We start from the raw sequence: 27,703 nt of genomic DNA, 5'->3' as shown, positions 1-27,703 counted from the left end.
AGCTAAAAAAAGTAAAAAAATATTGAAGAGATGGAATTTTGTATGTTGACATATATCTCTGCAGCATTGTTTCATGAAATGAAATATGTATTTGTTGCAATTGTATCTCAGCGGAAGTATCTAGCGAATAGTAACAAATATGCGTGTAATTGGCCGATACTGAATATAACTGTGTCAACAAGTGGTTGAATGTTATTAAGTTTGTCGTTATCTCCCTTAATTTCGATTGGTTCACTTTAAACCAAAAGGTCAATTCTGATCAGTTGCAATTTCAATGTTTTCAAGGTTTTAGAAGCATTTGATATCGTGAAATCTCATTCCGAATGTTAATTAACTTTGCGAATTATCGAAGATTATTCTTACAATCTATTCGAATCCAATGTCCTATGAATTATATTAATATTATATTAATATCAAATCGGAGATTTAGAGCAAACTATTTTTCTTAATCAAGTCTTCACGCAAAAATAGCGTTATTAAATTTTGCGATATAATTTTCTCAATATAATTCCTGTCAATTGAATATCGATTGACAGTCTATGCTTCACTTTACAGTCATTTCATTCTCGATGAATTATTTGCTTCGAATTCCGCGAAATTAACTGTGACGAACTTAATTCGTTAAATAATCAAATGTAATGTGAGATATTTCGTCCCATTGCTCTTACAACACAAAATTATTTATTTCTGCATGCAAGTACATTTCGTGTTTCATGACAATCTATAAAATAGATTTTATAATACATAGTATATATTTAAGCAAAATATAATGAAGAATGATGGAGAATTGAATTTATAGTTTGGAAAGTAAAATCGTAACAATTCTGTGTTAAATTTAAAAAAACTAATAGTCTAGTATTATAATACAATTATGTCCAGTGGGAAATGTATATATTATCTCGTATGATATCTAAATTAGATTGTTTTTTGTAGACACCATTAATAGATCACGATCATAAAATTCTAGCCACGCGGTGGTCGACATGGTATCATAAATTTCTTGGCATATTCCAACGTGATAGCGTAACATACAACCCACACATTTTGCGGCGTATATGCAATGGTATGCCATTAACATTTTGTAACATCTATGTATTTCAAATGCATTTGTAATTACCGCGAATGCTGCTATTTATCGGAACGGAAGTACGATTAAATATCAATGTGCTGTAAAAGACTGATAATAATGTGTTAAATATACATACTGGAAATATCGAAAAAGATTTTTTTATTATTATTTTTTATTTTATGCAATTACATGGTGATATATATAAAATATAAATGGTGGTATTTATGTGGTCACATGATGGTATATATAAAGAATATTAAACAACTCGCAAAAATTATAATAATTAGTTCGGTTTAGCAAATTAGGTGACTCACTTTATATATATAAAATAAAGGCTCTCTCGAAGAACAAACAAAGGAAACTGGGCAAATTAAGAGCCGAGCGCGGTTACATTTGCGCAAATATTCAATTATTTATTCCGGTAAATTTTGTCGGCCAGACAAGCAGACTTCTAAAAACTCGAGTGGCGAAACATCGGAACCACAACAGAAGAAGAACCACACAACATTCTGTCATCACGGACCACAGGTTAATTAATCACGATTTTGAATGAGTTGACGTGGAAGTCTTGGATGAAGAACACATATATGGGAAACGTTTGATGTCGGAGATGATTTTTATAAAACGACAAACTAAAAGTTTAAATTTCCAGAGCGATACGGAGAGTTTACATCAGGCGTATACTACGATTGTAGAAAATCTACCAAGAATTAAAAAATCTAAATTCAGCGCGCGTTGATACGTCACAGACGCTTATTTTTCTGTTCTTTTGGATAGTCTATATTTATTATGTGTCTATATTTATTATTTATTATTTGTTTATTTGTTACAATGTCACGCGCAAACTATTGATTTTATATTTGACACTGTCATACGCGAGTTTTATCTAACAACCGACAGTTGTGTCTTATTCTCACTTTTTGGTCTATAACTTTTTTTTTGGGCCTCCCCCAACTGAAAATGGTTATTTATATTTCTTTCTAAACATAAAAAGTCCGTAAAAAAATTTGCAGCCCATTTGCAGATGGAGCCGTGATTCTAAATAATTACCATAAATTGTATTACCGAAGATAAGCAAAAACATAAGCTGAAAAATTTATCGTATTTAAAAAAAAAAATATTGAATCAATATTATACTCTATTTTCCCGGACCCCTCTCCCTCCCCTCTGCACATTCAGAACAAATGGTTTGTGAATCTATCCTCCACGCATATTTCACCTGAAGTTCAAGGACTTTTACAACTTGGAAATAATTTTTGTCTGCCTACGAATAAAAAGGAACACTTTACGATGCAGTTCATGAAGTGCGTGGAGAATAATATTCGCAAACTTCCAGAAAACACACGTTTGTCTATCCGCAACAAAATCACTCTCATAATAAATAAATATACCAATTGTCCACCCAGACTCTCCCCTCTGAATAAAGAGATTGTTGAGGCGTCGTTCTTTTAACATCCCATACGTCCCAACTATTTCAGAACGATTCAGGTCTGTGGTCCGTGATTTACAGATCAAATTATCATATACCGGCATGAATAAATTGCGCAAATTTATTCGCGTGCATAAAGACAATCTGTCCAAAGAACTACGTAGCAACGTAGTCTACAAAATCTCCTGTAAGGACTGCGATGCATCTTATGTCGGCCAGACAAGCAGAGTTCTAAAAACTCGAGTGGCGGAACATCGGAACCACATCAGAAGAAGAACCACACAACATTCTGTCATCACGGACCACAGGTTAATTAATCACGATTTTGAATGGGATGACGTGGAAGTCTTGGATGAAGAACACATATATGGGAAACGTTTGATGTCGGAGATGATTTTTATAAAACGACAAACTAAAAGTTTAAATCTCCAGAGCGACACGGAGAGTTTACATCAGGCGTATACTACGATTGTAGAAAATCTACCAAGAATTAAAAAATCTAAATTCAGCGCGCGTTGATACGTCACAGACGCTTATTTTTCTGTTCTTTTGGATAGTCTATATTTATTATGTGTCTATATTTATTATTTATTATTTGTTTATTTGTTACAATGTCACGCGCAAACTATTGATTTTATATTTGACACTGTCATACGCGAGTTTTATCTAACAACCGACAGTTGTGTCTTATTCTCACTAGCTCGCAGTGTTCTCGATGTTGAGGTGAATCGCCTCCGTTTATCTCCGACGCTATTAGATTTCATTTTAACATCTCTATACATGTGTCACAGCAGCTCTCAGAAATAAGGAGGAAATAGAATGGTCCTTCACGTGACTTTCTTCCTTCACGGCTGGCACCGGAGGGAGATTCATCTCATTTCCCCATCGACACTGTAGGCCGTGACTCGAGATATGCGCACACTTTAATTAACATGTATGTAACCGCCGTATGTTTTTTTGTTCATGTAATCTTTGATCCACATGTTTTGTTTCTTTGTTTATTTGTACAGCATTCGCTGAAGATGGTCCGATATCAGGACCGAAACGTACGAAATTTACCGGACAAAATTTATCGGAATAAATAATTGAATATTTGCGCAAATTTAACCGCGCTCGGCTCTTAATTTGCCCAGTTTCCTTTGTTTGTTCACTTTATATAATTGCGTGTAATTGCGTGTTGCCTTGAACGCGCAGAACTACATTAAGATAATCTTTTTCCCATAACTTCAAATGTTTTGGATTTAATACCAGGGAAATATTCCTTCCCATTTTCGTCCACTATGTCGACAAAATTTTTCGACGTCAATAGTTCGAATCCTGCACCCTTCGCTGATTTTTGCGAGATTATCGATGTGAAAACCGTGGCTGTTGCCGGAATATTATACTCACGGCCAATGAGATCCCTAGATCGAGATCATGCAAGACATTAATGAATGTACATGAAAAAATGAAACTAATGAATAGAAAAAGTTAAATTAATAAAATTATATATGTGTTGAGTGATATATTGAAAACTTTGGCAATTTAATCGCATACGAAGAATACAAATAGATAATAAAATCTTATATTATTTATTCAATTGTGTTTAGACTTTATTCTGAAAGAATTGGATGTTTTTTATATATAAAATTTGATATTATGTAACATTTCGAAAAAAACATTTATAAAATTTACTAGATGATATCATTTATAATAAAAAATCTCAAAAATTACATGTATATATTAAAAAAGATTATGTCTATAATACTATGTATGACTCAAAATAAACTTAATAATTTAAATCATTTTTGTAAAAGTGTACATTATAAGTAAAAATATTCAAACCAATACAAATATCTTAGATATTTGTATCTTACTCGTACTCTTCATGTGATAAAAAATGCTTATAGTAAAAACAAACCACTCTCTATAATTTTAAAATCATTCTTAATAGCGAAATTAATTTTGACTTTTATTCAGGTTTTCTTTTTAATTAAAAATTTACAGAAATTAAAAATTATAGCGGCTCTAAGTCAATGATCAATTTTAGACCGAAAAGAATCTAACTAAAGACCGAAAGTATAAAATAATTGCGCTATCAAGAGCGATATAGATAAGATTAGAAAAGTAGTATATTTTTAGTACTAGATAGAATGAAAGTTTATGCCTAAAATAATAGTTTAAATCTCTTTTTGATTTAGATTGTTCTAAGAGAGCAGATAAGCCAAAATCTTTCTTTTATTCATTCATTTATATTATATAATGTGATCTGATAGAATAACATAATATTTCAACATAAACCATACCTGATTTTTAGAATATCTTTTCCTAAGCCATATCCTCGATAAGCGGGGTCTACACTAAGTCCGATAGCATACAGATACTTGTCTACTCCATAATGTTCGTATACTATTTTAGTTGCATCAGATATGATTGCGAATGTATTTCTGCAGTTTTGTGATTTAAGCTGTAATAAGAAATTATCATTACTTAATTACATTAGTACGACGCAATTATACGTTGTGCAGAAATATAATGCTTAATATTCTAAATAAAGAAAAAAAATGCTTTTCTAATAAAATATCAAACCAGAACTGTATAATTGTCTAGAATAAAGCTTTTATGACGGGTTGATATGGTGACTTCCAAATAAAAAGATAAAAATACTTATTACAACAATAAAATATATATTTTTCAAAAAAATTAACGGGATACCTACCTTGTACTCTGAAATACTATCTTTATGATCTCTAAAATCAAGACCCAAGGCATTCATACCGGCGATTATAGGTTTTCCGCCATTGGGATTTTCAGTGAAGGCAGCTATGGATATGCCTTCTGCGAATATTAGACGCCATATTGTACTTATATCTTGCACGAATACAGGATCATCTTTCGAATCTATAAATATAATAAACAAAAAATCACAAGAATCCAATATAAAATAGAAAATAATCATTTTGCCCCGAGTTTGCATAAAAAGATATCATAAGTAAATATAATTTATATATAAAGAAATATATTTTTTATTTTTAATATTATTAAAAAATAACTTTTATGAGACTAATTTTTTATAATTACAGTTCTTTTCATATTAAATTTGCAAACAGAAAAAAATTGTTATTTACATTATCGAAAAAAAGCAAATAAAGAAAATATCTTGATGAAACTTACTCAAACATTGACACGTCGGTTCATCGGCCAAAAAGTACGCACACATATGTTGAACTGCATCTTCATACCTGTCTTCAGGAATCTCCTGAATCGTAAATTTCATTGGTTTGCCATCCTTGGTCACTTTTTCGATCGATTTCCAAATTTTGGGTGGTTGGCCTGGCGGCTTAATACGTGGCAATTTTTCCATTGCTTTTTTTAAATCCACTTCAACTTCTCCACTTTTTTGCACATATGTCCGTGTTGAATAACACTTGGCCCAAACGTCGCGGAAACGGAAGATTCTCAACATTTATTCTCGGTCTCTATCCGTTGTTCACAGATCGGCTACTATCGATCGAGTGGCTTGAGTTTAATATAACTAAAACATTATCATCACCTCACTACATACAAGCAGAGGATAACGCACTGTGTTGTCGCATTAATGAAAATATGTTATCATCTTTTCCGGTTATCTCGTTTGTACAAGCGTTTTTTTTAGTCCATCCTGATTACTCTAGTTTTATCTTAAGAGCACACGCTTTTTAATTGCTTAGTGCGGATATCTGTTGCGGATACTACAATTATTGCTCGATTTTAAATGGAGCAAAAAATATAAAATAATAGTTTATGTGTGTGTAAATATAAATATAAATATAAACTGTAGAACAACAAAAAGTAAAATGTGAAAATAATTTTATGCGCTGCACTTGTCTTTTATTTTAAATTATATTATTTAAACACAATACATTTATTTAACATATAATTTATTTAATAAATAAATAAGTTTCTATAATATTCTAGTTGAATGTAAGTTGATTTGTAATATGTAAAACATGAAACAATCAAAAATTATATATAAAAATATATTTCTGTATATTTTATTATTTAATTATGTATAAACAGTATTCTGTACATTTTATAATTAATAATATTATAATAACTAATAATTTTTTTTATAAACGTTACCAGTTTCCTCATTTAGTATTGTTTTTTATAAACGTATTTTTTGCAATAGTTAACTCACATGTATTGCATGGAAAATAGCTCAATTGCAAGCTTTATCTATTCCTTATCAATGTACAACACACATTTTCTTTTCTGCAAATTAACATTATCAGATAATAGCATAATATATATGTATATGTGTATAAATGATTTTAAAATAAACTTTGTATTACAAATGATATCGACTACTCAATTAAAAAAAAAAACAAAAAAGATCTTATATGTGTGTGTGTGTGTGTGTGTGTGTGTGTGTATATATATATATATATATGTGTGTGTATTATTATTTTTTATATTGTGATATTATAACAATTTGAATATATCTCGCATCACATTTCAGAATTTTCGTCAATATGTAATTTTTATTATTTTTATTATTTTTAGATTGAGAGAACAAAATAACACACGAATCGATGGATTGATTAATTCAGGTAATAAAAAACGATTGATATATAAAGCGTGGGATAATACATAAACTGCCAAATCGAATAATTTAGATTTTAGATTATAAAAAATTGTGATATACCGTTTATTAATAGCATAGTTCAACAAAAGATAGTCTTTTTTTCGAACACAAGAAAAAGCTAACCGTTTTCCATAGTCCTTTTGATACTGAATATGTGTTTTCTTTGTTGAACTGTGTAATCAATTGAAAATTGAAATTATTAATTATAATCAATTAAAAATGCGAAGAACATAACATTAGATGTAAAATTATTTTATAAAGCATTATATATTTGACATGGAAAATAATATTTCTCTCTGTCTCTCTTTCTCTTGGAGTGATAATAAATCGACTGGCACACACCGTACGTAAATCCGCCGTTTTGTCATTCGAGCGGCGAGACTTGAGTTGGCAGATAGTATAGCAGAAAACACTTCATGTACATTCTCTCAAAACACGATAATTTTCAAATAGCGATAGCGGACAGTCCGTACAATTAACTCCACAATTAAAGATTCCTAGAGATTCGTGTCAAAGCAATAACAATTTATTCATTTGAAATAGCAATCAATATGATAGAGTATTAAAATTATAAATTATCGCTTATGATATATTTATACAAGCGATAACTATTTTCTTAACGATTTTTGCGTACATTTCTTGTATTCGAATATAATTTTGCATTACGAATAACAATCGATCGACTAATTAATAATTAATTTCTGACAAGCCCCAAGTAAAAAATCTATTTGGGGTCTAGATTAAAAAAATTATTAAAAACTGTAATAAAACCGTATATATATTAAACATACAGACCAAAAACTAAAAATATGGATTATTATTATTATTTTATGTCGATATAAATTTAAAATATATTGACTATTATAAAATATATTGGCTAATATAAAACGATATATCATATATTAATGTATTTGCATACAATATACAAAGAAAATCAAATGTGGTACGACAAATGGCGCGTACGCTTGTAATGTTCTCTAATATTCTAATAAAATAAATTACAATTCAGTACCTGGAAGGTTTATCCTGAAGGGGAAGCTAAGTACCCAAAACATATACTGCATTGTCGATTTTCAGTGTGTTGTAGATAGTTTGTCGCATTTTTCTTTCCTATATCTTTTCTTATCTTGTTTTTATGTGCACGCTTTCATTATATTCGTATTATTTTGATTATACTTCCTGCTTTTATCTTTAAAAATAACTCATTGTCAGTACAGATAATTGTAATCATTTTAGTAAAATATTATTATTTAAATACAAGGAAGATGTGAAATAACATGTAAATTGTTTATACATTATATATAAATACAAATTGAAATATTATATACACATTAACGACTGTAAAAGTATACATATAGGTATATTTAATTTAGTGTGCATATATCCATTCAAGCGCGAATAATTTCTTGCGTGTTACTGTTATTATTCGTTATTACATAATTTATACGTTTAATACTCGGGCGATTTTTTAAAATTTATTAAATTTTTTAAAAATGATAATTTAAAATCAATAACTTATTGTGAATTTCTAAAATACAAAATGCAACAATATTATGAGAGAAAATAGGGGTGTACTTGTATTTAACAGAATAATCTTTATTATTTATTTTTTATAGTGTGTGAATATATATTACACATACATACGTCATTATACAACACATATAACAGATATATGTGTATACATATACATTCATAATATATAATGCATAAACATTGATAATATCCTATGTAGCTGCAAAATCTGTATTGAAATCATAATCATCGGTAGTAAATTTGAAATCTTCAAGCTGTCCCGCTAGTTTAGCAGTGGCTTTTTCTGAAAATCAATGACATTTACAAACCAGTTGATATTAAACATTTAGGTTACAAACTGTTTTTTTTTTTTTTGTTTTCCCCATACCTCTTTTTGCTCGTTCTTTCTTTTCTTTCTTGAATTTAAGTTTTCTGAGCTTATTCAATTTTTGATTGCCTTCAATCTCAAAAAGTGGATCTGGTTTCTTCTTTCTCTCAGCAGATACATCTTTCTTTGTATCTTGCAACTTTTTCTTTAATTTTTTCTGCACTTTAAATTCCTACGAGAAAATATCAATTAATTATTACACAAAATAAATTCAAAACAACGTAAAATAACATAATAGTAACATAATGTTAAATTATTGATATATTTGCATTTTACCGATTCTTTTTGGATTTCGATCTCCATTGCCGCTGTAACAGGCCCCGAACTGTCAATTAATACAGGATCTGCGATAGTGGGATTATTTGTGGAATCTGTCGTAAAATTGTCAAGCATCATTTTTTCCTCCGTGGCAAAATTTTCAATGTCAAATTCTTTAGCTATTTGACTGACAATCTCGGCAGATATATGACATATCGGTTGTTCAGGTGGCACTGTATAATATCTTCAAAAAAATTTAAATCTTATAAAAAAAAAGAATATATACGATTTTTTGTGCACATATATGTAGAACGTAACAAACCTAATTTTTCCGGAGTTCCAATCCTCAAGAATACTTCGTGCAGCGGCACGCCCGTCAGGTACTCCACCTTTCCTATATTTTCCCATCCTTGCTGCTTTCATCGCGAAAAATTCATCTGGTGTTGAAAATTCTTGCATATTATATAATTCCATTATCTGTTGTCGTGAAACTCTTTTTAAAATTGCAGTTGCCGGTGTGAAAGGGTCTTTCAATGCTTGAATCTTTACTGCATTTTTTAGAGCTACAGACATGTCATCAGATTTTTCATCTGATGTAGCAAACACTATACCGGGAGAATCTAGCAGCTTAATTTTAGAATCTAATTGAACAACTTGCATCGTTTTTGTTATTCCTGGAAGTAATAGTAAATAGGCTAAATCATTAATACATATACATATAAAATATATTACTAATATATACAATCCAAAACTGCTCTAAAATGTTTCATATCATTTGGAAATAATTATGAAAAAAATGCATAGAATTCGGAGAAAATAAATAACTCCAAATTTTACAATAATACAATGATTAAAATAAGACATAAAGGTTAGAAGGGATATGCAGTCGATGCAAAAGCTGTTTATAGCAAAAATAATTAAATACCTGGTATATTTCCCACATTACATGCTTTGCTGCGTTTCAAGGAATTAATAACGCTAGATTTTCCTACATTTGGAAGACCTACAACTCCAACTGTAATACTTGTTTTTACATTGCTACTGTTTCTGCAATAATTTCCAAGTAATGACAAGAGTAATTCTGCACCAAAACATGTATTGCTTTGTATCATAGATTCTGTTTTCTTTCCTAATTTTCTCCTGCCTAATCGATTTGCTTGGTTCTGTGTGGACGATTTAAATGCCACAGCTGGTAAACTAACTCTCAAATATTTTAACCATTGGTCTAAATTTTCTCTAGGAATCAAATCTGCTTTGTTCAAGACTAGTACCAATCTTTTATTTGCAGATATAACTGCTTTTTCTACCTATAACAAAATAATCAATAAGTTAGTGTATATCTATTTATATTTGTTACAGTAGTTTTGGGAATTTACCTCTTTACATCGTGTTCCCAGTGGATCACGAGCATCCATAACTTCGAGAATAATATCAGCTGCATCCAGAACCTTTTTGAATTCCTTATAATATGCTTTAAGTGAGTTTTCTTCCTTAGTAATAGCATTTTTAATTTGATCTCGAGCAGAATCTATTTGCATAGATTCATGCGCTAATTGCTTATTCTGAGCTTGATTAACCAAAACTTTGAGATCACCCTTTGCAAGTTGTTCACGTTTTTTCCCACGTGCAGCCTCCTTCTGTTTCTGTTTTTCTTCCTGTTGTTGTTTTCTCATTGCTTCAATTTCCTTTAATATATCCTCTTTAAAAGGACACTGATTTGGTACTTGCATCATCTTGGATTTCTCTGAATAAAAATAAAATTATGCTTATTAAGAAATTGTAAATACAGGCATATATATTTGAAGAATTGGTTCATTAACTTACTTTTAGAATGTTTGGCCTCTTTCTTTATTTTTCGATTATGTTCGCGAACTTTTTTCTCGATTCTATATCTCTTCCGCGCTGGCATGCGCTTGCTTGCTTTATCTAATAATAAAAATATTAAAATAGAAAATAATTCTTTAGGAATTGCATTATAATATATTAAACCTTAACAAAGATAACAATTAATTCGTATTATAATATTGATATACATTTTATTTTAATTGTTATTAATTATTAAGTTAGAATTAATATGAAAATTGGAATATAAAAAAAATTTTGTTGCATAAATTCTATACATAACCTCTATAGATTGTCTACTCCTTTTATAAAACACGCAAAAATTTAAGCTTTTAACAATACATTTTACAATAACTTACTGTGAAGCTTCATCCTTACGTATTGTTGTTAATAATCACGCGCACGTGGTTTTTTGTGTTTTTTTTTTTGTTTAAACAAATCTCTATAAGCAGCTATTCAGTACAAGATTTCTAAATCTTATCCATCACGTTGAAATCTCTTAGGCTGCGGTCGGGAAGACGCTAGAAATGCTTCGAGGCGTTGCATTAACCAATCAGAATAAAGATATTTTTCGATTATGTTCGCGAACTTTTTTCTCGATTCTATATCTCTTCCGCGCTGGCATGCGCTTGCTTGCTTTATCTAATAATAAAAATATTAAAATAGAAAATAATTCTTTAGGAATTGCATTATAATATATTAAACCTTAACAAAGATAACAATTAATTCGTATTATAATATTGATATACATTTTATTTTAATTGTTATTAATTATTAAGTTAGAATTAATATGAAAATTGGAATATAAAAAAAATTTTGTTGCATAAATTCTATACATAACCTCTATAGATTGTCTACTCCTTTTATAAAACACGCAAAAATTTAAGCTTTTAACAATACATTTTACAATAACTTACTGTGAAGCTTCATCCTTACGTATTGTTGTTAATAATCACGCGCACGTGGTTTTTTGTGTTTTTTTTTTTGTTTAAACAAATCTCTATAAGCAGCTATTCAGTACAAGATTTCTAAATCTTATCCATCACGTTGAAATCTCTTAGGCTGCGGTCGGGAAGACGCTAGAAATGCTTCGAGGCGTTGCATTAACCAATCAGAATAAAGAAATCTTTATTCTTTGTGTCCTGATTGGTCAATCAAACGCTTCGAAGCATTTCTGGCGTCTTCTCGACCGCAGCCTTAAATAATTCTGTTGCACGTGGTTAAACTATACCATTGAATAAAGAATATAAAGAAGCATTAGAAAAAAATGCGTGGTGGGAGATGCGACGGATGTGACGTAATAAAAGTACCTAATGCGACTATCGATATCAGCGAGTCGAAGAAATTTATGACATATCTCAACGAGTAATCGAGAAGATTACGATTTATTAATCTTATACATTTTTCAAAATTTATTCAGAATTTCTACGAGAAATTTATTAATTTCTATTCTTTGAAATTTGCGACTTGGAGAAATTCATCCTTTCCATTTTATTTGCGAGATGACATCGACCAAATGGCAATTATCCTTTCGGATGGTGAAAGGCACGCTTATATGCATATGAGGCTTCGCACACTTTCATTTCGTCTTACAAGAGACGTTCGTTTGATGAAATAGAGACAAGGACGTCTTGATGGCCGCGGAACGGAATAGAAATTATTTCACGCGCAAAAAACTCATCGATGTTGTTTCATACATTTTAATCAAACAATAATATAATTTTTCCTTTTTTATTTTTGACATTGTATAATATATTTAATAAATTAATATATAAAACTATTAATTAATAAAGAATATAGGGAATGAATTAAGAAATATTGATAAAAATTAGAAGTTAATATTCTACAGAGTATATATAAATTTACGTTATTTTAGTTCGTATTTGAATTGCAGATAAAAAATTGGAGCAAGTTATTAAATAAAAATATTGAATAGATAAATTTTGATTTGAGACATGATTTGAGTGTTTAAATTGCTTTACAGTTCTAATTTAAATGTATTGGCAAATAAAAAAAAAATATGCGGAAGGCAAATAAAAAATGTACATATATTTGAAACCAGATAAGCAGAGATCCAATTTCACAGACTAAATTCCCACTTTCTTCGCATTTCGACGCATTCATAAAAACTATCATGCAAACGAGATTCGCGTAAGACGCGAAACACTCTTTTCTATCTTTATCAAGAGCGTTTAAAACGCGTGTTCGAAATTGGCGCGCATTCTGCCTCCGCGAATGAACGATGGATCGAATGGACCGAAATCGAATGATGATGCGGGCAAGAGGATAAGTGGGAGGAGGGACAAGCGAGACTTCGGGCTACCGTCGAACGGTGGCGTTTGCGCGTCTGTCACGGCAACTCATTCCCGTAATGGCCGCCGTCTGGCGTTGTCAGTGAGTGTGCGGGTACTTGTCGGGAGCACAGTTGCCCTTACGACGTCGGATAGCGTTCGAATTAGTCTCGGAAACTCGGGTGAAACGAGAACGGTGACAGTTCAGAGTGTGACGCGGATGCGCGATGTGCCGTGTCGTGTCGTGTCGCGGCTGATTCGCGCCGGCGGCGATTTAAAACAAGCGACTGGATTTCATCATATAGTGGTGTGTGTGCTACCCTTCTCTCCTTCTCTCTCTCTCACCATCTCTTCTCCCGTCTCTCCCTCTTTCTTTCTCTCCCTATCCGTCCATCCGTCTGTCTGTTTACCCGAAGCATCGACCGCGACGAGTGTCAACGACTCATCCGAAAATTGTTGCGTCGATCTGTCGTCTCTTTACCCATCTCTATCCCTGTCCTGTCCCTTCGCGAAAGCGAGACGAGACGCCGCTGATGCAGCAACACGCTTCGCGCGGCAGATGCGCCACTGACGCAACGGCGTCGTCGCCGGGAGCTTCCTCGCCTTCTCACCGTCGAGAGATAATAAACACGTCGAATACCAGCGTGTGCGAGTGAAGAAACGGCCGTTGTTTTTGTTTTTTTTTTTTTTCTTTTTCTTTTCGGCTTGTCGATAGACGTCGCGATCCTAGGATCTAGGAAAACAAGAGTCACTGCGTTCGGCAGGACCGCGGATTCGGATTCTTCCTCACGTGGTTCAAGGTCATTCTAAAAACATCCGGACGTCACGAGCGCGAACGAGCGGACGGTGCAAAACGACGCTTTCCACGCGACGCCGCGCGAGAGAGCTGTCAGCGACCGTGTCGCGAGACTTTTCCCTGGTGTTTTCGTCTCAACCCCTGGGATACCCGCGCAAGCTTTCTTGAACGTGACGAGAGAGAGAGACGCCGAGTGTTACAACGTCTCCCTCGATATCCGATGCATCGTAAGTACCATTTCGTCTCTGAGCTTCTTTGATTCTTATTAATTTGCGACGTTAATATTATCTTCTTCCGACACGATCGGTGTAATGACTTTTTCCCTCTATGTTAATCAAGATATTGGCAGTAATCTTGTGAGTAATCGTTGAAAAAAGTTAGAGATTTCTGACAAATTAACTTTCTCGAGATAGAAAGCAGATGATTTCCCATTTTACCATTGTTGACATCTCTTGACATTTTCGATGATTTTTTGATTCATCGTGAAATTATTGCAATTTTTTATATTATTTACATGATGTCATATAGATGTTACACAAATTAAAACTATTAATAAAAAATCTACTTAAAATCAATTGAAAAGAATGATTTTTTATAATATCTATTTGTTTTCTTAAAGCTTAATTTTTGACAAATATTTTATTACACACACACATACAATTACTTATTTTACAAAAATCATTAATGTGTGATCATTTTTGTTGAGAAAGAATTAACTGCAAATTAGCTAGAATTTTATGCATATTACATTATTATATATTCTATAAAGGCAATTGTGATGTTTCATGTTTGTTATTGTTGTGGATTTCATTTATTTTAAATCAATATTATGCAACAATGAATGGATAAATAGTCCATAAAGATTGCTGATGCGATATAACATCCTGAGTTAATGTAAATTATTAAATTTCATAACAAAATTTTTTAAAATATGTATCAATGTGTTGTTTATAATTTATACTTTATAATTTAAATCGGCATCATATTCGTGACAATACGATCATTATTATGCGACAAACATAAAATTTAAACTATGCAATAAAAATGATGCATAAAGTAATTTGAAATTACGAAACAAGTAAACAACAAAAATAGTCAACGATAATTAGTAATAATTAACAGTTTAATTATATCTCATACGATTATAATTGCTTATTTTCTACAAGAACTTGTAATTTTGTGATGTAATGTTAATTACAATTAATTTCAAGACTTATAATAATTTAAAAAACCTCTGTAAGGTAATTTTCATTTGATCCAATATCGAATTTATAAAATCATTAATTATTTCATTGAAAATATTAGACAATCAAATATTTATTTTGCGAAATATTGTATTGCCTAATATTTTGACATGTGCTATTCATTACTGTTATGAAATGTTGTAATATTCTTATTAATAACAATTAATAACAATTTATAATATATTTTTTCCGTTACTTGTTACGTTCTCTGGCAAATCTAAAAGTCCCGCGAAAAGATGGCAAAATTTCGATGTCAATCTATGATCAATTTGTGTGATGTTTATTGCGTGTGAAAATGTGATTATTTGCCACATGAATTGTAATATTTTAATAATTTATAATTTATAGTCTTTAGAGACACGATTGCATCACATTGTCAATGCCTCGAAATGATAGAAATCCGTTACCACTTTAGGTATCGTCTGACATTGTACAAAAGATTTTTCAAATACATTTTAAAAGTTGAAATTGCAAGTATGCTTTCTAGACGTCAGAAATGCGTATATTAAATTTTGCGTACGCATCTTTCTTATAACATCAGCGTTCGCCAGAGTTTTCGACACTCGCCAATCATCGGTCGGATGCAACTTTATTTCAGGAAGATCTGAATCAGCCCGCGAGAAGTCGTCCGCCGACGACGAGGAGAGAAGAAGCGTGCCAAGTTCCGGTGTCGCGGTCTTCCTACGCTTCGCTTTGGATCTGTGACGTTATCTTGGATCGCATTGCGCGTCTCTCCGAGGATAACGTTCACCTGTGACCGACCGACTGTGATTTCAACGTGTGACGCCACTGCCAAAAAAGGATTCAAACTTGCGTCGATCGCGAACTTGCGTTTTCGTCTTTACTTCCTTCGCCTTCCAGTGTCCATTCGTCGAGGACGAGTGTCTTCCACGTTGTACCAGAAATATATTTCATCGTTTACACCGAAATCGTTCTACGTCTTCCGCGGATTCCAATGTTTTTAACCGACCAAAAGGACTCTCGACTTCCTTAAACTTCCTTTGAAGTATATTCGACGCACACAAGAAAGTAAAGGAGGATCGATTCTTCTGCCGCTACGACATCGAGTTCTTTGAAGAGGTCTTTTGACCAGATCGCGAACTCGATTCGTTAACTATATACATTAATCTTGACCACCGTGTGCAAAGACGTTGCGCATTGCACAGAACTTTGCATCACCTCTATCATCTGAATACGCTCAACGCATCCTAGGTCGTCTTCGTATTCGTTTGCGGCTATCTACAATCTACAACTTTTCTCATCACTTGGATACGACAGGACGACGCCGTGACGACCGAGATCGAGAGGCGCATCTTCAAGCCGGCCCCGTGTGATGCGTCGCACGCAGGGCCGCCGCTGCTGTTTCGCGTCAGTTTGCGCGACCGTCTCGTCGCAATAACGGCGAAGATGTTCGGGAAGGTGCCGCCGTCGAACACGCCGGGTCCGCCTAATAATAATGGCGGCCAAGCGTCAGCCAAATCGTGCGCTAGGCTGACGACGATGACAACGACGAGCACGACGTCGTGTCTGCCGTGCTTTTCGGCGGACGAGACGTCGACGTTGGGCGCCGATGATAAAGCAAGATTCTGGCGACAGACGAAGGAAAACGTCGATGACGCTGCCGCGGTAGTCTCCGAAGCTCCTTGTAATTCTCTGCAACCGTTTACCAGTCATACGGACACCTCACCCGTCACAATAGAGCTTCCTAGATCCTGCAGGACCGACGTGACGACAACGACGATTTGCGTCAGCGCTTGCTCCAAGATCTCGGCCAAATGTTCGCCCAAGGAAGCAGCGTCGCAGATGGGCAGGAATCATGCCAATGCGACGCAAAAGTGCACCTCTGGTCAGAATTGTCCGATTCTCCAGAAGACCGGCAGGTCGCGGAGACCGCAATCTGCCTCGACTGGAAGTCTCAACGTCGAATCGTGCACAAGAGACTGTATGAAAACCGTGAAGAAGATTGTTGCCGCTGGCCGAGAGCCTCCGAGTGGCAAAGAGCAGCCGACAGGCGGTGGCAGAACTACATGCAACGAGCAGCAATCCAAATGCTCTCAAGCATACGCCGCCAAATTATCTTCCGCGACGTCTTCTGAAATAATTAATCACTTGCCAGGCGGAAAGAGATCCAACAACGAGGATCTCTTAGTAGATACGTGCGCGGGTTATTCCGCAAACAGTGCATCTAACGTGTCAACTGTAAGCGAGTTGTTGTATGTGCATCAGAAGCCGGCGCCAAGGATAGTCGACGTGAAAGACGGCGCCGGCGATTCTGCGATCACCACCGTGACCTGCGAAGACGATTCCTGTGTCAATGACTTCGTCACCTCGACACCGTCCAAGGACTGGATGTCGTCTAGCAAAGTCTGCAGCGACGCAATGACGCTGCAACAGAATTGCGTGTCCTGCGCGCCGCAGGATCTCCCCACGGAATTGCAATCGTCCACATCCTTATCGAGGAGCTACAAGGAGAAGTGTCGCGATCTTTCTTGGCGACCCACGGAGATGACGGAGGGTGGCGCGATACACGGATTGACAATATGCTCGGGCGAGATGTTTCAGGATACGAGCTCGAAGAGGCGCACCGGAGCATCCTGTCAGGCGCTCAGGCACGCCGTCGCCTCGTTGAATCGCCTGGACGACTTTTACATGGAGAAGATCGGCGCGGGCTTCTTCTCGGAGGTTTACAAGGTAAGACAATGGTTAATTAAAGAAAATATATGCAATAAGAAAATATATAGAAACAAAATTAACGATTAGTCTGATGCAAAATAAAAATATTAAGTAGAACTTACATACGATTTAAATTATCGTTGAAATATATTCGTGCAATTTAATGCAAAATTTATTTAATGTGGTGGATATGGAACGCACAATATATGCTTGTGAAGCTCATTGTATGAAGCATATTACATTATGCAGAGATATTATGCGGATACGTAAGGAACGCGTCCTATTTTGAGTTTTCATCGCATCAAATTTTGCTTTAAAATACAAAGATGTTTTATTATTATTTTTGTATAGTCTAAAAAATTATTTTTTTTTTGTAAAGCATAAATGAAATAATTATATTTATTGAAATGCAACAAAATATCAAACATTTATTTAAAAAGTTTATTTAATCGCATAATAAGCAATACTGCCACTATTATGATAGAACATGTGAGTTAAGCTACATTTTATAAATAAATTTATATTTATATAATTATCCATTAATATATTTGCATGGTTCATTAAATTGACATAAAATTCAAAATATTGCATGACTTAGGTTTTTCTCGCATCTAATAAGCCTATTATTAAATTTCCATTTTTATTTTGTAGAATGAAAAAAAAGAAAAATAAAAATCCGAGTAATATCGTTCATCTAGAAGACCGATGATGCTATTAGATACTTTGAAATATATATTTGAACTCATTAGCAACTCGTTAGAAACTTTTTCTCTCGAATGGCACGCGCTTCCGCTTAATTCTCGCTATTGTTCCTAAACAACAATCGCTTATTCGAAACGGATGTTCTCCCTCGTATCTCGTTCTATGGAATGTGCTATCTTCGCAGATTGATATCTCGATAGAGATTAGATACGCTTGCTCGCTAGCACGCGAACGTATAGCTTCGTGAAATTAATTCTGCTCGTAATCGCGCCGATAATGAACGATCGGGAAAGTTCTTTTTATCGCGACATATAGCTTTCCGGGAACCTTTACTACATTAATTCTTTGTCACACTCATCAAAATCCTCATTTTCCTTGATCTTTCAACCATTAAACTCTGTCGATCACTCGCGAAACGAAGGAAAATTGCGGAGAAGGGTGTTTTCCAATTCATTATTCAGCGATTCTAAATTATACGAGCGATGTATAATTAACGCAGTATAGAGCTACGAAGATAAAGATAACGCAAACATTTACTACATGGATATGTTGAAATGAGGAAATAGAGTGTTAATAAAATACTTGATAAAATCGCGAACAAATAAAAAATCCACTCTGTTTTGCCCCGAAAGCGTAAAATTGATCTATTGATTACTATCACGAAAAGTCAAAAATTATAGAGAATGTTTCTCATCAACAGGTCAGCGGTTCTAAATTACAACTATTTTATTAGATGATAAAAAAATTTCTTTTGTGGTTGAAAAAATATCTTAAAAAGTGTAACTTATTTGAATATAATGTAGTATAGGTACCTACTACACATTGCACTTTTCTATCAAATTTCATGGTCGTATTGTAAGTACGTATTACGTTTGCGAATGCAGAAGACGTTGCGACTTCAGAATAATGTCACGGCAGCTTACGTAAATCATTGTGTGTATTTGCAGCGATCAGGAGCACACATAATTATCGTAGGGTCTTATCCTTGACTTAATTTTTCTTGAGTGTGATTTTAGTTTCTTCAGATCTTAAAATTTAATTAATACCAGTAGTAAAATATATTTTTGAAAATAATTGACATAAAACTGCGAAAAAATAGACATCTCAGTTGTTTAAATATTTATTAGAATCTCAGATAGAGAGAAATGTTCCTCGAATAGAATAATACGAAATAAATGTAATACATAAAACATACAAGATATTATATATAGCAATTTGAATTGGGACAGCAGCCTTGCAAATGGAAGTAAACAAATTATAGCGCTCTGGTTGCATGATTTTATTCTAACAGCAAATCATCACGAGACTCGGCTTGTTGATTCGAGATAGAATCGTGTAACGATTTTGCGGGAATCGATCGAAATTCGCTGGGTCGAAAGCGTGATGCCGCATTTTGCCAAGGAGAGAGATTTATATGCACGTGTCTCTCTATCGATCTACTTATATCACGCGCAACGGTGGTCGGCATAAATGGCCGGAAAGCTGCCCTAGTTTCGCGATATTCCTTTCGTGCGATCTGCAATTTTGCGCATTCGCGGATCCGCGGTTATGGCAGATGCCGCGACTCTGTGCGCTGGAACTACCTGTGCACCAGAAGTCAGTCGAGCAGTCCGGGACCTTGAGAAGTATGCCGCGGCTTCTCCGACGCGTTATAAATAGGTCAACAGGAAATTGAGCACGTAGTGACTGCGGTGATTCCTCCGGCGCAGCGGTGCGCAAACATCGCAGCAACTCGTAGAATACTCACAAATAACTCTTTTCTTACACGGTAGCCTTATTATACGAAGCATTCTGTATATATTCCCGGTGAAAATCAATATTAAACTGAATTAAATTAAACTAAATTAAGTTTGATTTAATAATTAAATGATTTCGTTTCTTTTCTTTTCTTTTTTTTTTTTTTTTGCGAGATTTTAGTTTCGAATTTTACGGAATTTCAGTAAAACGCAGACCAATTTCTTTTTTTTTTTTTTTTTTCTCTCTTGCTCGCTGGCTATAAAAGATAATATTTTTCTGTTTCAGCAGATGGTAAATAACGCACCTCTGCTTGAGCGCATTAGCAAGACTCGTTTAAAAATAAACCGGTGTTTCTCGATATTATCGCGAGTGGGATCGATTGTACTATTTGTGCCGTCAAATATGCCGACAAAGGTCAATTTCTGCTTGCAATCTTCTACTAAATATGGTTTAAATTATGAAAATTAAAAATATATTTTAACTATATGAAGGTTGTTACATTTCGCGCTGTAAGTTGTTCTTGGTTTATTATATAATGCTTAGTGACATGTATAGATTTTGAAAAATATTTAATAATTTTAAATTGAAAAAGATTAAAGTTTAATATTTTATAAATATCGTCTTACTTGTCAAAATCTACTGTTCTTTGTATTACGCGTCAATTATTTAATTAAACTATAAAATATAAAATTGAACATCTACTAAATTAATAGAATAAGAAAGTTTAATATATAAATCTGATAATTTAAATTTAATTAATTACGCAGAAAATAATGTGTTTTTGAATTTTGCATTTTTTTTTATCTTAAATTTATTAAACGTTTATTTATTACTAAAATTTTCTGCAATTTAATAACGAGAAATCTGTAAAGAAATATAGCCATCGCCAGAATTATGAGAATGAATTATTATAATTATAATAAAATTGAAACATATTTTGAAAAAGTTCGAAAATTAATCGCAGCCGACGTAGGGTTACTAGGGGGCTCGTGCATTCTTGGCACGATAAGTCAATCATCGTGCCAAGAGTTTCGAGCAAGTATTTCAACCAATTTTTTAGTCGAGCATACGATCACATAGTTTAATCATATATTATGAACGAATTTGCTTGCAAAGTCTGTCTGTTTTAGTTGAACTTAAAATAAAAAATCTGAAGTTGCATAGATTATATTTTAGTAGATTTTCGTGAAAAATGGAAACGTTATATAAAAAAGAATATAATCTTGAGATACAAAAGTTGTGTTTCATAGAAAAAGAAATTTAGACGAGATAGATTTGAAAAGGTTTTATTCAAATATCTATTGTAAGCCTCGATAAATCGTCTAATGATTTATCTTAAAATATACAGTTATCCTTCAACATTAGATACGAAACATATCTTCATCATAAAATTAATCCAATGAATTGCTATTTCGCGCAAGATCTCGCACTAAAGATTCCGGTTATGTTTCCAAGACTTACGAAACTTCACAAAATTTGGAGTAACATCAAAAATCGCGTAACGAGTAATCGTTATTGTTGTTCTCGCGAGCGAATTGTTGTAAATAAATGAAAGTTGCAAAATAATTTTCTATTTTTGTCCGTCAAGTATTATGATAGAAACCTGAAACCTGATACTTTACACACAGCCGATTAATTATGCGTATTGAACTTTTAGGATTATATTTAGGTATTACTAAAACATCAGCATTACATACACGGTATTAGATAGTCACATACGTACTAGAAATTAATTATATTGAAGTTGTATTATAATAATAGAAATCTGTTTGAAATATAAAATGCTAATGTTTGAGAAATATTAATAACAACAAAAAAGATATTATTTATATTTGTTCTCATGCGGTTCTTCAACTGCAAAATTCAAGCAATAAAAAAAGAACGAATGATGAATAGTCACTGGCAAATCATACATGTTTTAACGATCGCCAAGATAGTCAAGGTTGCTGATAAGACACGATAAAAGACGGTAAACGTTGTATTCTATGATTAAAATAATGTAAAGCTTCTTTTTCAAATAGAAATAATTAATAACGATCAATAATTATTAATTTTGAATTTTTGTCTATTTTTCAAGCACAGAAGTGATTATTTATTGCTTTAAAATTATACTAAATTATAAAGAATTAAAACGAACCTTTGTAACGTATGAAAACGGCGTTTACGCGCGTGAAAAAAGAAAAATAGCAAACAAAGTGGGTAGGAGAAAAAGATCAAGCGAAGATACAGTGAATCTATTTTTAAACTGCAATGAGCTTCCATTTACATAGTCGTGTCTTCTTGTGTCACTCGTGTGTCGCGACGAATTAAAATGCGCGAATCAGAAGTCCAAGCTTGAATCTTTCCAGCCAAGTATCGAGCCAAGTGTATGTGGTGCATATTAGACTAGCTTAGACATATATCAACAATTTTCGTTCAGATTAATTCGTAGATTATGTTACAATATATCAAACACTGCCAAATATAATTTTGGCTTTAAGAATATATATTTACATGCATAGAAAGATCATGTTATTTTTCTGTGCCGAGTAATATGTATTTTGTCATCTATGCATTAACACGTGTAGGAGATGTTAAATTATATTAATTAATTTTTAACTGGATATGTAATCGAGAAATGATCTTTTTATGTTAATGACATATTTTTTTAGATTGTTACTTGATATTTTAGGGGAAAAAACGGAGAAAAGAGGGCTTGTAATTTGAAATTTTTAAATTTTTAACACATATCTTGGTATTTTGATAATTAACTTTAAATTTTAATTTTGTTTAATTTATGTAAATGCACTCTTAAAACTGTATACAAAGGATAAAATTTCTCTATTTGCGTACTTAAAGTTTTGTTTGCGAAAAATTATTTATTTTATATAATTTGATTTAAAAAAATGTACAAGTAATTAACCCGATAGAAATAGAGAACTCTACGTGTTTAAAGCGCGAAAATCGTATGAATAAGCGGCAAGAGAGCCTCTTGACGATTGGTTGCCGTATCGACTTTTATGATACGAAGTTGCATTGAAGGACGCAGTCCCGAGGTTGGAACGAATGGTTCGGCTTCTTATCTTTGCCCATTAAACGCGGTGCTCGCATGAATACTGCATAAGGTGCATCTAAAGCGCGCATACCGTCGGTGTCACTTATCGCGTGCGACCGCGTGCGTTTCGGCCTGGATCGTCTCGAGCAATTGCGCCATCACGCAATCGACGTTTGTTGCGAAACTGTCGTTGTTGCGAGGAAAACGTGGTGCCTCCTCCTCGAATTGAGGCCCTCGCGAGAACGCTCTTACAACGGCCGAGAAGGAACTTCCTCTCGTTTGTTCTCCGCCTTTTCATTCCACCTACACGCGTTCTCATCCTCCCTGCTGGCTTTTAAATCCTTTTGACGCGAATCACCCGCAGGCTCGATAGTACAACTTCCCTTCGCTCTCGGTCTCTCGTCGAAATCACCGCTCGTTACGCGTTCAATCACGGCTCTCATCTCGCTCGGCTGTTCAATGGAAAAAAGACAGTAATCATCATTTTTACGAAAGTGGGACTGGTATATATCCGTGAGCAAAAACTATCTCGGTCCGTACGTGTCAAATCTCATGACTCGTTTTAGTATTCAGTGTCCAATTAGATTTAATATTAAATCTTCGTGTTTATTTTTATTTTATTGAATTAATTAGTTTAATGTATCTTTGTTGAGTGCTTGAAAATGGTTTGGTTTTTTCGTATTAAAAAAAAAAAAAAAATCGATTTTAAATAATCTACTCGATTTAAGAAATCAGTAACTATGAAGAAATGTACGCGACACTTTCTTTTCGTACTTCCTATATAGATACAACTCTCAATCGCGATTTCCCGATCATTCGATCGGCGATGACATTAATCTTCAATCAGGCGAAAGTCGACGCGAGAAAATCGGAGGAATCACCGTTCGAATTCTCTTTAATCGCTCGCCATCACCGCGGACAAATCGCCGCGGAATGCAATTATTATTTGCCTCGGTAATTCCGAGAGGCTTTTACGAGCGGTATGCACAAGCGGCAGAGACGAGTCGCCGCTCGTGGTGAAAACGCAGTAAATTATCGGTAATGACATGCATAATGGCTACGGCGCGCGATTATTGGCGATGCTCGCGAGTCGGTGGGACATGAAAGAGTTGGCTAAGAACCGGAGGCTCCGCCGGTTGCACGTGATGATCAGACCATGACTCGATATAGCGAATGTTGCGATAATTCGATATTGCTAATGTCTCGCGGATATAATAGGCGAAAGTTAACTATATCTGCTCACTGCGCATGTAAGATGAATAAAAATAGAGTCGCGCGTAATCTTATTTTTTTCACCGCGCGAAGACATTTTCTGTGGGTTTATTAACGTAGCATTCGTTTTTAACTTTTTAAATCTGTCTTTAATTTATTTTTAAATTCGATCGTTTAATAAATACATAGAAATTTTAATAGTAATTTATTTACTGGTTTTTTAAATCACTTTTTTATTGGTTCTCAACATAAAAAATTTATTTTTATTAGATATCAACTGATAAATCTGTACATAAAAGAATAAGAACAAAGCAAAATCGAAATAAATTTTTCTACAGTGATTAACAAAAATATTTTGTCATTGAAGATAAATTTTTTTATTGATGATTTCTTTATTTAGAAAAAAACAGTGTTCGGAGAAAATATGATTATCTGAAATATGATTATCTAAATTAGAATATAGATTACGTGTGAGATTACGTGTGAGATTACGCGTAAAATGATTACACGTTGAGATTATAGCAATTCCAATTTTATGACAAATTGCCGCAGGAACGGTTCTCCAAGAGCGTTATTCGTGGCATTTGCCTGATCGTTCCAGTCATTCGCATTGAAACATTCTCCGCATTCGCTTATTCGTAATCGCCGCTATGAAAATAACGATACAGTTTGCGTTCTTAATTTTTTATCTTATAGTTAATTTGAACTCTTCGAAACCGTAAATAAACGGGAAATAAAAACTGTTTGAAGAGAGAGAAGCATTACTTAATTAAAGTTTTATAGGAAAGCGCGATTTAAAAAAAAAAAATTATTTTTATGATACACAAATGTTCTGAAGCTATCATTAAGAGTTTATAAACTTTAATTAGTAAATTTTCTAAATTTTACATGCATGTGTTTTTATAAATTTAATATCGACATATATAAATTTAATAGATTTAAAAAAAAATATTTTTAAGGTTTTTAGAGATGTATCAATTTTTAAATATCATCTTTCCAAGAATGTTATATACTTGTTAATTGCATGTATCTGTCTTACTTAACTTTCGATATTACATATTAATTAGTATTCGTTAATCGAAAATTAGATTTTGTGACTACGAAATATTTCATAACATTATATGGAGCGGAAACTTTGCAAAACATTGTTCGTATTCCACGGAAATGACGGTATTAATTGCGTAGTCAACCTACCTAATTACGATTGACAATAGATAAACACATTACAGATCCGGATGTCTTAATTACGGTGAGATTTCGTCGACCATAACTGAGATGGACTATATAATTGATACCAATTAAGATATAAACTGGTAAAAGAAAACAAGTCTAAATTTCTGCCGATTTCTTATTGCATAGTATAAATAAAAGTAATGAATCAAATTTGAAATTATTTAAGCTCTTTGATAAATGTAGTAATTTGCAATCTTTCTATTCAGGATTCTATTTATTATTTTTCCTTTGTACGCAAATTTTTTATTTCCATGCAAACTCATGCGCATTAATCAGCTCTTACAAAACAAAATATTTAAATAGCCGTATATTCACTTGAAAATTTTAATAAATAATTCAAGAGAACGCGGTTAACGGGGTTTATAATCTTTCAACGAAGAGTGAACGCGCGGCTGGCATCATCTCGCGCTCGCATTTGTCCATCGGAAACGACGACCTTGCCTGTGATTTAAGAGTTCGTAGGCAGTATCGGCATTTCCTTCCCCCTCGTGCGAATGAGAATATGTTGGAAGTAGACGAGAAAGCCGGTCACGGCGCGCTGGCCATGGAGTACGAACACTCTCTAATGAGCCTCGCTCGGTCGTTCGCTCGTTTGCCTTCCGCGCGATTCGATTCGTTACCGTTCCCACCTGCGCGACATGTGCGTATCGGCACGTAAACTTCCGTGGGCAAAACTGCAAACTTGTATCGACGAGGCGTTTGTCTATAAAAATTATTCTCTATTTTTAAAGAGAGAAAGGTGAGCTTTATTGCTTCCTTTTGGTTATCAAAATAACTTATAACAAGATTATGAGAATAAAATGCAGTATTATATTCCAGTAATATAAAAGAATTTTAGGGTGGAGTTCCGAATAGGTGAACCCTCCGATTTTTTTGAAACTACACTATTTTTTGTATTTTTGAACGCTGATTACGAATATGATAATGAAAATTTGCGACAAGGTCATTTTCAAGGTCAAAACTCAAAAAAAAACTGAAAAAATATACTTTTTTAAATATTATTTCGATAAATAAAATCGGAGGGTTCACCTATTCGGAACTTTATCCGAATTTTATTGGAACTATCGTAGAATTTGCCACTCAAGATTTTCTGACACTTTTATAGAAAGTGAAAAATTTTCTGGCGAATTTTATTATAGTCCGGATCACTATTGACTTCGTTGAATTATTTTAATGAAATAATTAACATCAATAATTGTCAGTAAACAGCATTCACTGATTGAGATTGATGTTTCTACTGAAATGTGAGTTGCGCGTTCTTATATTTTGATTATTCCGAATAATTACGAGTGAGAGCGGCCACGCTGCTGTCGCGAATGAGAAAATTATAGAGATTTGGATTAATCTGTCCGATCCACAACGATTGGACGCAGATGGAAAAAGTACGTTCTCATGAAACCGTCGTTCATTATTAAGTACTTGATATGTAAATGATAAAATATGCGCGGTAAGTTTCACCGCGGCGAAATATATTCGTGCGCGTGCACGCGTGACAAGTTCTCGTGAACACCATCGCTTGGCCGACGTCACGTTTCCGCGATCCTTTCTTCCCAGTCATCGAGATTGTAAATCGATACATTGTAAAAAAAAACTGATTTAAATTTTAGACAAAGTGTCTGCAGTTTTGTGCAGACATACTGTCTGAACTCTCAGACACTTCAATTTTTAGACGCTCTT

At 33.6% G+C, this 27,703-nt stretch overlaps 3 protein-coding genes across 4 annotated transcripts in view; 1 reads left to right on the top strand and 2 right to left on the bottom strand.

The window, feature by feature from the left end:
* Window positions 1-3,190: 3,190 nt before the first annotated feature.
* On the bottom strand, window positions 3,191-6,232 carry LOC115244593. Its single transcript, XM_029822375.1, has 4 exons — window positions 5,652-6,232; window positions 5,197-5,378; window positions 4,784-4,944; window positions 3,191-3,901 (listed from the first exon to the last, which is right to left on the bottom strand). Exons 1-4 carry the CDS (start codon window positions 5,941-5,943, stop codon window positions 3,700-3,702), a joined length of 837 nt encoding a protein of 278 aa, XP_029678235.1. The 5' UTR covers window positions 5,944-6,232; the 3' UTR covers window positions 3,191-3,699.
* Window positions 6,233-8,684: 2,452 nt separating this feature from the next.
* On the bottom strand, window positions 8,685-12,220 carry LOC115244588 (guanine nucleotide-binding protein-like 3 homolog). 2 transcript variants are annotated; one of them, XM_029822362.1, is made up of 8 exons: window positions 12,022-12,220; window positions 11,087-11,188; window positions 10,639-11,006; window positions 10,188-10,569; window positions 9,585-9,936; window positions 9,281-9,506; window positions 9,005-9,176; window positions 8,685-8,920 (listed from the first exon to the last, which is right to left on the bottom strand). In XM_029822362.1, exons 1-8 carry the CDS (start codon window positions 12,032-12,034, stop codon window positions 8,829-8,831), a joined length of 1,707 nt encoding a protein of 568 aa, XP_029678222.1. In that variant the 5' UTR covers window positions 12,035-12,220; the 3' UTR covers window positions 8,685-8,828. The 2 variants fall into 2 exon arrangements, with proteins under 2 accessions (XP_029678222.1, XP_029678212.1); XM_029822352.1 differs by lacking the exon at window positions 12,022-12,220 and adding an exon at window positions 11,464-11,631.
* Window positions 12,221-13,482: 1,262 nt separating this feature from the next.
* The window catches only part of LOC115244581, a 42,668-nt gene continuing 28,447 nt past the window's right edge, over window positions 13,483-27,703 (top strand). Inside the window, exons 1-2 of the mRNA XM_029822338.1 lie at window positions 13,483-14,418; window positions 16,034-18,126. Coding sequence (XP_029678198.1) covers window positions 16,843-18,126 — 1,284 coding nt within the window. The 5' untranslated portion in view covers window positions 13,483-14,418; window positions 16,034-16,842. The remainder of the gene's footprint in view (window positions 14,419-16,033; window positions 18,127-27,703) is intronic.

This window comes from Formica exsecta, unplaced genomic scaffold (genome assembly GCF_003651465.1).
Source record: "Formica exsecta isolate Colony F162 unplaced genomic scaffold, ASM365146v1 scaffold122, whole genome shotgun sequence".
Classification (NCBI taxonomy): domain Eukaryota; kingdom Metazoa; phylum Arthropoda; class Insecta; order Hymenoptera; family Formicidae; genus Formica; species Formica exsecta.
Note: the sequence above shows the minus strand (reverse complement) of the source record. Positions and strands in the feature narration are given on the sequence as shown.